Raw genomic sequence first — 12088 nt, forward strand, 5'->3', positions numbered from 1 at the left:
CAGTTTCAAACAGCTCATCTCTATCTTGTAAAACTTGTAAGGACAATAATGGAAAACCACAGGAAGTTTGGAAAAGCTATACTGGAGACTGTATCAGGAAGAAGAAACACAAAGCAGATAGCTAAATTTAATTGATGTCAAGCTCCCTCTTCACTAGGTTCATCACTTCTCCATATATATTCTGACAAGCAACTGAAAATAAGAGCCAGTGTCTGTTTAAGCGAATCAACAGGGGTAAAAACCCTAAACTTTTGAGATGTAAACTGTTTTATAAACATGTCAAGTTAAGGCAGAATGCCTGCAGCACCCGGAGCCCCTCTGGCCCTGCACACGCCCTCAGGGCGTTCGCACATTTTCTGAGCCACTTCAGCTCAATTTCCTGTCACCCAGCACTGAAAGTTGCCCTGCTTTGCTGCAGTTCCAGCTTGTAAGAAACTCCAGTTTCTGTGAAAGAAGGTCAGGCTGCAGCTCCGAGTCCTGCCTGCCCTCTCCTCTGCTCTCTCAAAGGCCTGTGCAAAGGAACTGAGCAATCTCTGCTCTCCAGCTCTCGCTGGCAGAATGCAAGTGCTGAAGCCACTGATAAAAAAATAATAATGAAAAAAAATCTATGAAGGCATCAGAGACTCAACAGCAACATTTTCATTAGGTACAATTCTGTTGCAGTTTTGAATCAGAGATCCAATTGCCCATGATTTATACATGTATTTTGTGGCCTTTGCCATGTCTAACAGAAGCAGTTTGCCATTTGCTTTCATCTCCCAAGCATTTTAAGTAGAACAGGGATTCCAGGGTCGATACCCCTCAAGGACCAAACAGACTGTCCAAAAAAGTGTTCCAAGCATTTCCAGCCATTACCAAACATCTTCTGCCAGGCTTCAAAGAATCATACAGATACGGAAGTAAAACATTGATTTTGGCTAAATCAATGAAAAGGGAAAATTCTAGAAAACAGCAGGACAATTACTACAAAACAAGCCCCATCACAAACACTCCATCTCCTCCCCCGGAGTAGGCACTGGCAGGGCTGTGGGGGCTGGGTTTTATCCCTCCCCAGCAGGGCTGTGGGCTGAGCCCTGTCCCCCAGCAGGGCTGCTAGGGCTGTGGGGCTGCAGGGCTGGACTCTCCCAGCAGGTCCCTGGGGTTGGGCTGTCCCCAGCAGGTCCCTGGGGTTGGGCTGTCCCCAGCAGGTCCCTGGGGCTGCACTGATCCCAGCAGGTCCCTGGGGCTGCACTGATCCCAGCAGGTCCCTGGGGCTGCAGGGCTGGACTCTCCCAGCAGGTCCCTGGGGCTGCAGGGCTGGACTCTCCCAGCAGGTCCCTGGGGCTGCGGCGCTGCCCGGGGCTCTGGGCAGGGCAGGGCAGTGCAGCCCCCGGCGCTGTCTGTCTGTCTGTCTGTCTGTCTGTCCCATGGCTCAGGGCCCTGCCAGTTGGCACGCCCGGGCCAGGAAGCTGTCAGTTCCAATCAGGGCCCGGCCCTGCAGCCCTATTAAAGAAGTCTTGCTGGTTAAGGGGCGGCCACTGTTTCCAAAGCATGGGAAGAAAAAAAAAAAAAAAAAAAAAAAAAAAAAAAGAAAGAAAGAAAGAAAAAAAAAAAAAAAAAAGGAAAAAAAGGGCTCTGCTTTCCTTAGATTCGAGCTGGCAACTTTCACTGACTGGAGTTTTCAAGGAGCTATGAATGAGCCTAACAAAGGAGTTCTGTGGCCAGTTTCTGGCTGAAATCCATGTCAACAGTTTTTAAGGTCACAGGTCACACTAACTAACATTTATTCCCAGCAGACCCTGCTCTAAACACAAGCTGTAAGTAGTACAAATTTGGAATTTTTCTGTAATCCCTTGAGATATTCCTGATCCTTCCACATGTTTCTGCTCAATTAAAAACAATTCTCACTTTGCACCACAAGAGAGGCCCCTGCTCAGAAATCTTATTCTGTCCTAAGAATAAATGGACAAAGACTGCAATCAAAGGGAAGGAAAGGGGGGAGGAGAGGAACTCACAACAAATCACACCAAAAACCTCAAATAACTCCATACAGAATCACATTCAGTTAGTTACATTTTCTGCCATCTGTCACAAACTATTATGGATTCATTTCTTTTTATCTTAGAAAAAGAGTGGTGCAGAGCTCAGCTATTTTGGCCGAGAGGGATTTCCACACAAATGTTTCTGCATTTCACTTCAAAAGAATGATTTCAGTTTGTGTACAAAACCTGAATAACCCAACAAAAACTTCAAATTCAGTAAAACTGAAATCACATTGCAAACATGGGACCTTTGCAAACCAGTAACTTTGCCCAGAAAGTTTGTGAACCAAACCAAGGCAAAATTACACAAACTTGGGTTTTCTTTTGTTTTCTTTTTAAATAAAAGACCAGAGCTCTTCACTTAATCCAGAACCATCTACACCATTCTCCCTCAAAAGGCCATGTGAAATCTGACACGAAATTAGAGAGAAACAATAAAAATTCAGCCTCTTAATGTATAGCTATTAGGATTTATCCCATTGCAGCCAAAATCTTGAAATCCTTAAATAAAGTCTTAGTAAGAAAAAACATTTGGGTGTGAAATTCCCAAATTAGAACACAGAATTTGATGACTGGACATCAGCTCTTACTCGACTCTAAAGAAAATCATTCAAAAACACATTCTAAGTTTTGTACCATATTTCACGGGAAACAGTAGTCTGGAATTCCAGTTTTCCTGGGAGACGTGGGTGTGTGCCATGAGAACTCACCTGAGCTCAGACCCCAAACCCTCTGGGGTCTAGGATTCACCTGGAATCACCCCAAACCCTCCAGTCCGTTCCTCGCCCCAAACCCTCCGGTCCGTTCCTCACCTGGGCTCACCCCAACCCCTTGGGGTCCGTTCCTCACCCCAAACCCTCCGCTCCGTTCCTCACCCCAAACCCTCCGCTCCGTTCCTCACCCCAAACCCTCGGGGTCCGTTCCTCACCCCAAACCCTCGGGGTCCGTTCCTCACCCCAAACCCTCGGGGTCCGTTCCTCACCCCAAACCCTCGGGGTCCCTTCCTCACCCCAAACCCTCGGGGTCCCTTCCTCACCCCAAACCCTCGGGGTCCGTTCCTCACCCCAAACCCTCCGCTCCGTTCCTCACCCCAAACCCTCGGGGTCCGTTCCTCACCCCAAACCCTCCGCTCCGTTCCTCACCCCAAACCCTCGGGGTCCGTTCCTCACCCCAAACCCTCGGGGTCCGTTCCTCACCCCAAACCCTCGGGGTCCGTTCCTCACCCCAAACCCTCGGGGTCCCTTCCTCACCCCAAACCCTCCGCTCCGTTCCTCACCTGGCCGTACCTGCGCCCCCGCGCGCCCTCTGCTGGCGCCGCCGCCGCAGCGCAGCCGCTCAGGGTCACCCGAGCCGGGCCAGGGAGCGACAGAACCGGGCCAGGGAAGGGGAACCCCGAGAAGAGAGGCAGGTTCCACACTGAATACAGTGGCTCTACATTGAAAACACCACAGAGCACTCGGAAAAGCAGGTTTCAAAGTTATCAGAGAGTTCAATCTGTGTGAGCCACTACAGCAGGAAAAGCGCTGTGGTAACTACCTCAAAAGCAGGTTTCCAAGCAGGATTTGTTAAACCAGTCCAAGCAGTTCCTTGCCAAATGGAATTGCCTCTCTGCTGGCCACAGGATAACCCTGCTGCTACTGAACTCCAAGAGGCGCCTTGCTGGGCTCCGCATCCACAGGAAAAGCCTCTGGGTCACTTCAATGCTCAAATCCAGACCCTGACTTCTGGCCCCAGAGTACTTTGCTTCCAGGACATTGCAGAAATTTTTTCAAGCACTGAGTGAAAAGAATTTCTTTTTTCTGCTGTTTCTCTTCAATAACTAATCTAAACATGTGATGATTTTCCACCTCCAAACCATTTTACCATGGCCAGACCCATAAAATCCCTGCTAACCCTGTGAATATCATCTCTACTAATAAACACCATCACTTAGTTCTTACACTGTTGCTGAGCATAGCAAGGAATACTTGAAGCTCGCTGCCATCCAATCTGTAATTTAAAAACAATTAAACAAACGTTCTTTTCATCCCCATTTGCTTTTACTTATTGTTCTCACATTTCCCAGCGTGTTTCCCCACCCCCCCCATTTACCATGCACCATCCTTTAGTACATAAAGGACACTGAGAAGATTCACATCAATAATGGGAGCTGCAGTCCTGGGAATAGAGGAAGTGATTTCATGTATTGCTGATTTACACTCTTTATTATCCTCTAAAACTTGCATGAACTTGCATTAATGATGAGCTTTCTTTTTCTCATCAGTGCACAGAAGAAGCAACAGGAAGGAAGTGAAGAGTCCCAATTCTTCCACTTGGGGTTGGGTTTTTTTGGTTCTGAGTTGAAGCAGAAGGCATTTAACTACAACAGAACTCCTCCATGTCTTCTTGGCACTCACTCAACATAAGGGAGCTGACAGCAAAGAACTCTTACCCAGGAGGGATCAAGAAGGGACCCAGACTATTCCTCATTCTGATTTTCTTTTTAAAACCGTGTTTCTCCTTTAATTTCCCATTGATCAGGCAAAGTTACCCTCTGTAAGCAGTCACTGCCCACATGAGACTGAGAGAAGCAGCACCCAACTGCACAGGGGAGCAGCTCTGTGGGAAGAGCTGGGAAACACCTTCCTGCCTGCAGGATCCAGTCCCTGCTGCTGGACTGCCAGAGCTAATAATAGCTGACATGTCTGCTACAGCACAGGCAGAATGGAAGAAGATACTGAGCAAACACCTGTCACTCTGCCTCCCACTCAATTAATTAGCAGTTTGGGTAGATCTCACAATTCTCCAAATATTAAGCTCCTGTTCTATGGCATTGCTGTGTGCAGCTCCCTGCAAGGAGAGGTGTATTTTGCATTGTATTTTGCAATGTCCCCCTGGAATGCTCAGAGGGGCACATCCAGACACACCAGGGCTCCACTCTCAGGTGCCCCACATGGGACAAAGAGAATTTCCTGTGTTCCTCTGCCCTCACCCTGGTTGTGTCCTGTGCAAATCCAGCCATGGATGGCCCTGCCAGATGTGTCCAGCTGCTCACAGAGCAGTGTCCTCATTTGGGAGGCTCCAGCCCCAGCTGTGCTGTCACCTCCCTGGCTGTCCTCAGTCACCTCTGTGCTGGCTTTACCTGGGCTGCTGTTCCTCAACTTCCAATTCCTCATGAACACACAAAAAGCAGAAAGTAGAAGACAGGCAATTCTTAACTGTGTTTAAAACAAGACAGACCATTTGCCACATGAAAATCTTCAATCCATGGAAGTTCTTAATGGAACTAAAATATTGACAGACATCAAAATTGATTTTACTGGCATCATTTTTGGACATGGCTTTGGGAGGTTATGAAAAACTGCTCTGATAGAGCCTCTTGGCCCATTTCACAAAACCCTCAACAGGACAGAGGAAGGCTCACACACACAAACTGTGGGGCTGTGGAGAGCATCAGTGACATCCTCTCAGTTACCAACAGATGTTTTGTTAATAAAACTTGCATGTACAAATGTCCACAAAATGTCTTAACAAGATCAGTTGTGACAGCTAAAGATAACAGCTGCCATCATGCTATGTCATATCAAATTACTGCAAAGAGACTTTTTGTCCACGTTGTTAACTCCAGAACGTTGACTACAAACAAACCCAGTTATCTACAGAGGAACTCCAAGTGCAAGGGATTCTGCACCACTTGTGCAGCAGAACAGTGACTTTGAGGAGCAGATAGGGGAATAATTCTGACCAGCTGGAAGTGGTAATTGCAGTGTAACTGCAAAGCCACACACTGCTCCTGCAGCCAGGCAGAAGCCAAGGCACAGACCTACCTCAAGATACAGAAGCAGCTCTTGGCCCCCGAGGACAAGCGACAGAACCCAAACCTCTGCTTGCTGTCAATGTCTGTGAGCACAAAGGTGAAGTTCTGTCCAACTTGGTTAATGGCATGGCTGGAAACAGAGAGCAGGAGAGAAAAATTACTGCTGAGCTAACTCCGTGTCAAGTATCACATCCAAGTCATTGAACCTATAACATTTCCTCTTTCAGCAGAGCTTTTTGAAAAATTAACTACAAAGTATGCACCCTCCAGAAGCTTAAATATGCTTGATGAGGGAGGAGTGGGGGGTCTGTGGTTTATTTTTCCCATTTTTTAAGTGTGGGAGGATACTAATAATGAGTTTATCTTTAAAAGAAAATGGTTCTGATTATCAACCAGCAACCAACCCCATGTTCTCTCATATAACCCAAATACTTCTAATTATAGGAAATTAAGACTTATTTCAGGTCATGTTCTAGGGTTTTTTTAGGTTTTCTGAGAACTGAGAAATCTGACTTGCACTGACATGTAGCTTTACAAGTCACTCCTACCAACTGCAACAAATACCCTGGTAAACTCAAAGCCATTTAAGTAACAGCCACAGGCCTTAAAATATTCTCTTCTATGATGCCACATGCAAAAAAGCAATTTTTGTGGGAGAGTACACACTCGGTGCCTAGAGGAAACAAAGGAAAAACAGAGTTGCAGAAATAAAAGCTGGATCCAAATGGGAAAGATGTCACTGTCCAGCTTAGAAAGAAGAATCCTTCAGTGGATTCCAAACAGGGAAGGGAAAACATGCTGTGATGAAGATGAACAAAAAGACAGATATTTAAAGCATTCCAACAGTCTGAGAATTAGCCAGTGTGAGTACTATCATCCTCCTGAAATCTAAATGTCAGCAGAGCAACTACTTCCATAAACCACACTGAGCTGCTGGGGATACCCAAAAATCCCTCGCTGGTGGTGTGTTTTATCTGTAAAGCTTGGATGTAATGTTACTATGGTGATTTTAGTATGGTGTTTTAAAAGGGGATTATATGCTTAATTTTAACAAGGTTGAGAGCAGAGCGTGTGTGAGAAATAGCATCAGAACTGACAATTAAAATTATGGAACAGGGGGAAAAACCACGTTTCATTAGCAGCAGGGAGAAGCTTGTTTATTAAACAACTCAGACAAGCTGGTGAGTTCCTCCAGAGCAAACCCAGAGAGTCCTGCATTCATGTGACCTGGAGAAAGCAAACCTTGCTGGCAGGTCCTGCTCAAGTTCGGGGCCAGTTTTTCACAGGGAAGGATAAACTTCCCCACACAAAAAGTGTTCTTCCAAAGATTTTACTATCAACCCTTTGGATTCACAGCTCTGCTTTCAAATGGGCAGAAGGTCTATTTAGAGCCTCTCAGGAAGGAGGCAGCACAAACCTCATCTCTAAGGGGGCAGACAGAAGTTAGGGCTGGAGGGAAGGGGAGAGGAATGATTTCCATAAATCCCCCCCAGCACCCCCACCTGCCCAACAGCACCCTGGCAGGGAGCAGGAGCAGGGAGCAGCTCTGCACTCCGGCAGCTGGAGCAGAGCCTCTGCCTCACTCCACACCACAACAGCAGCCAACTCTGGGCCACTGCCTGAAGGAACGGCCAGCCAGCCCCTGGGGCTCTGAGCAGTGCCAAACTCAGGAACAGAATCAGGGCAAAAAGAATGGAGGGTCTGTGGAGTGTCTGTGCCTGAGAGCAGAACCTCCAGTGCCACCCCTGCCTCTTTCACACCCACAGGAGAAGGAGCACAAGCATCTCCTCCAGCTGCCACAGCCTTAGCCTGGGTGTGCTCTGCCTCCTGCAGGGTGCGAGTCCACTCTCCACCTGAAATTATTAGGTGTGTTCTGGGTGACAATGTCTCCTTTTCATTCCAACTGGCTGGCTGCAGTCTTTCAGCGACAGTCTGTGATATTCAGACAAACAAGTGGATCCAGAAATGGGAATCACTTTTCATTATGTTCTCATTTGCACCCCATATGGGTTTTCAGTGTTCTATCTTTCAAAATGTTATATTGCTGAGGAAAACCAAAAACAACAGAACAAACAAAACCCCTAGGTACAATAAATCTACATACAGAAAGCATAACTATTTGTAGTAGGAACTAGAAATGAGAAAAATGTATGAGTATTTCCCTGCTTCCACCCCTTAGGAAATGAAAAGGATGAGCAGTAAAACAGGGATTCCAAATTCTAAAATGAGAAAAACACTTGCAGCAGTTTAATCACAGTAAAGGTCAATTCCCTCAACCCAAACCATTCTGTGTCTCAGCTGATGAAGACAAGTCATTCTGACCAATTAAGTGATGCTCAGAGATGAGATGAGCACTGGTGCAGTCTTTCAAAATTTCAATTGTTCTTTTCATGAAACCATCAAGAATAACTCACAGTAAATACAAAACTAAAACAGTTTTACAGTTTCCTAAATTACAGGAAGTAAATATTCTCAGATCTTCTCACATTCACTTTACAATTTCTCCCCCAAAATCAGAAGCCACCTTAAGTAGCTGTCAAGTAAAGCAGCAGCATTCCAGCAACATCAAGAGGCCTTCAAATGTAAAGCATTTCATTGACTGTCCCACCCAAATTTTGGCAATTAAGAAATAAAATGCACAAGCAAACAAAGCTTTGATATTAATATGCATATTGGAGAATTCCTACCCAAGCATTTTCCACCCAAGCATTATGCAGAAGTGAAAAAAAATGCCCTCAGAGTACTCCCACCAAACAACTCCAACTTTTAAAATTTCTTTTTGTTTCATGGTGCCCATAAAAACCCCAGGAAAAAGTGATTCTGAGACTATAATTTGCACTCAGGTGCTTTAAGTCCCAGTCACACAGACAGAACACTATGAATGGTATGGCTTTTATTTTCTACAGGGGTTTTATTGACAAGCTTATTTTCTTGTAAAGTTTGAAAAGCTAACAATACCTGTCCACATAGAAGGGAAAACAAAACTTGGTCAGAGTCTGTAGAACTTCCTGTAGAGAGAGAGAGAGAGAAAAAAAAGATAATTTATACATCTATGGGGACCAATAAATCTAATATTAACCACATCACACAATTTCACAAGTTTGCCCTGAAGAAATAAAAGACAGATGAAGAAATATGGGCTTTATCAATTACATGGAAGTAGTACCAGGCAGTCAATCATGTGAAATAATAAACATGATCAAACTTCATTAAAAATGAAAAATTAATCAAGATTCACACATGGGCAGGCAGCAGGAGCCATGCAGCAATTGTCCCAAGAGGAGGAGGAGGTTGGGTTGCTGAGTGTTAACACCTCTCTGGGGACAGTCCCTACCCTGGCCATATGGATCACAGTGAATAACACCAACCCACATGGGCCTGGCCTGGCAGGACCACTTCTGCTGGCACAGCTTGGACTGTTACCTAGGAACAGAGGGCTGGGGATTAGAGAATACTTCCTAACATCAGCAAGATAAATAACAAAAGATGAAGCCAATAGGTCTCATAGCAGGAATGTTTAATGTTGCCTACTGCTATTAGAAAGGAAATCTCAGAGTTAAAAGACTGATTAAAATAATGTGTATTAAAATTGATATGGATTGTTTAACCTACAAACCATTTTCTAGAAGCTGCAAAACAGCACCACAAACAGAAAAGCATTTAAGCATGAGAGCAAAGAAAAGGATGAACACGAAAAGTGAAAACATGATCAGCAGATAAATTAATCATTTTCAACTTCACAATATTAAACAAATACAGTCACTAAAGAGGCAAAACCAGAAATATGTTTGTCCCAAAACAGTTGTGTTTATAGACAAAAGCAAACCACTAGATATTCAAAATTTGAATTCTGTAACCCACAAGACACCATAAAGTTTTCTCAGTTTACAATCTTTCCTACAGCCAATTCATTGCTCGTTCTCCTTCACACTTCAATATTTCAGGTCCTGAAGTGTAAATTCCATTTCTGCTTTCAGAACCCTGAACAAACAACAAACCCTCTGATAAAATCAACACTTTTCTGACCAATAGCAATAAATTATCATCAATAACTAAATAGATGCTTCTTGCTTCATTTATTTCTAAGCCAAATGCCATCATTCCCAAATAAACTCCATCAATCTAATAACCTCTCCAGTGAAGCACAAAACATATTGACTCCCTTGCAGGAACATGCTCCTCCTGCATAATTCAAACCAGCACAGCCCATCCTGAGCCGTGGTTTCAGGCTCAACTGCTCACACTCTGCTTTGGAGGTTTCTTGACAACTAAAATGTGGCAAGTTCTGAGGATTTCAGGCAAAAACAGATATGGAAACTTTGACTTCTTGACAGTTTATTGATAGATTATTTAACAACCTCCTGTTTTTAAAGAACAAGAAAGGATCTATTGAAGAATGCCATGTAGAGCAAAGACGTCTCCTCCTTTGAATTGCAGCAGGAAACTTGGAAAGGAGCAATGCAGATTGCAGAGTAAACTCTGCAGAAATCTCGATTTTGATACAAAATAATGCCTTGATAGTAAAGGTCTCATTAATATGATCGGGTTCCCGCTGGTGCAGAATCTCACTGACTTTCACAAGCTGAACAACTCCACTTGCTCATGCACAAAAACTGCATATGGACAAATTCTATCACACAGTGGTCCTTTGCCACAATTGAATTCTTACAGTGCAAAATGCCAGCAAACAAACAAACAAAACCTACAAAAGAATTCTGAAATTGTGAAATCATTACATCAGGAGAACAAAGTGCCTGTATCTTCATTTGCCTGATCAATACACGCTGATTTTCAGAAACAAAAATCATATAGATGCATAACATTCTGAAATAAAATAGTGCAAGAAGACAAAGCCATCAGTCGCCTCAAAATGGCACAATATATCCTCTCCATTATTTTGATGACTTGAATAATTCCTGTAACTGCAAGTGAAACCATTCACATAATAAAACATTCAGCATCTCATCAGCATTGTGTCACTGGAAAAGTGAATTACTCAGAACTTACTCTGCACTTATTCCTTGATATTTACAGCTTCCTAAACTCAGCAAAGGAAATGTTCACATAAACAGGCCATATATTGGCTCTGTACTGCTCTAAACTGCCTTCTTTTTTAAAGAAAGATTTTACAGCGGTATTATTCTCTGACTTCTGCAATGTCATTCAACATAATTTGCTATTCATTATACACCAATTCTTATTTGCCTCGATTCGTAACCAAAAAAACTGAGACTAGCACAGGTTAACTGCAGACTTATTTTTCAATGGTAACTAATAAAATAATATAAATACCATATGTAGAATTAGTTTTTAATTAGGAAAACTGCTGATATTTTGCATGTAAGAAAACAGTTACTGGAGAACTATCCCATTTTTGCTCAAGTTGCAAGCTCGTTACTCTAAATATAATGCTGCCTTTTTTTAATTCTTTAAATACTCCTCAGTTAGAAAGACAAACAATACCTACATCATTCATCTGCAACATTCTACCCAATCTCTATAGATTATTACTTATGACCTAGAAAATCCTTCATTTCTTTATGATTTCAGACAAAACAAAACCTACAATTGCTCCATGTCAACATCTTATAATTTATTTTTTTTTTTAACCCAACATGAAGCACAGAGGAAGTATCAATAGTCTGTTTTCTTGTTATATTCCCTTATGGCTATTTTCCTAAAGAAAAACCTGCGTAAGTGCCTGTAAAGCAAGAGCCCCTAAAAAGAAGAGCGGAGCCCCCCAGCAATGCAGGCCAGGCAGCTGATCAACGCAAATTACCCGGGAGCTGCTGCCGGCGTCTCCAGGGGACCACGCGCCAGTTTTCTGGATCAATCCCCAAGTTTATATTTTCAGAAATCTTTTTACATGCAGTTTGATTTTTAACATTTTAATGAGCAAAAAGTGCATCTCCAGCAGCCAGGCAGCAGAGCTAAAGTGCAGGGCATGAACCGTGTCCCGGGGGAGGCGGCGCAGCCGCGGCACCGGGGGCTGCAGCCCAGGCACCACCTGGCTCCCCGTCCCAAGGTTCCAACTCTTTTCATAATCAAAACACTGCTGACATTAGAAACCCCACATGGCTTTTCTAAAATCCTTCCCAATCAATAAAGGCAGTACATAACTTATCGGAGACAACACAGAGCTCATTGATTAAGTTTGGTTTCAGTAGCAAAGTTTTCAGAATAATTGAGGCAGGAACAGCGCGCTCAGCCCTTCTGTGGCACAGCCACCTCTGAAGGTGAGGCAGGCTCTGCAAGGCTTTCCTACACAGGC

At 44.0% G+C, this 12088-nt stretch overlaps 1 protein-coding gene across 7 annotated transcripts in view; it reads right to left on the reverse strand.

Moving 5' to 3' along the window:
• Nucleotides 1–12088, reverse strand: part of DENND1A (DENN domain containing 1A) — a 147183-nt gene that overhangs the window by 93172 nt on the left and 41923 nt on the right. For all 7 annotated transcript variants that reach the window (XM_063174438.1, XM_063174435.1, XM_063174437.1 and 4 more), the window contains exons 4-5: nt 8776–8825; nt 5828–5947 (exon numbers count right to left, since the gene is read on the reverse strand). In XM_063174438.1, coding sequence (XP_063030508.1) covers nt 5828–5947; nt 8776–8825 — 170 coding nt within the window. The remainder of the gene's footprint in view (nt 1–5827; nt 5948–8775; nt 8826–12088) is intronic.

Source organism: Melospiza melodia, chromosome 22, assembly GCF_035770615.1.
Source record: "Melospiza melodia melodia isolate bMelMel2 chromosome 22, bMelMel2.pri, whole genome shotgun sequence".
NCBI lineage: Eukaryota > Metazoa > Chordata > Aves > Passeriformes > Passerellidae > Melospiza > Melospiza melodia.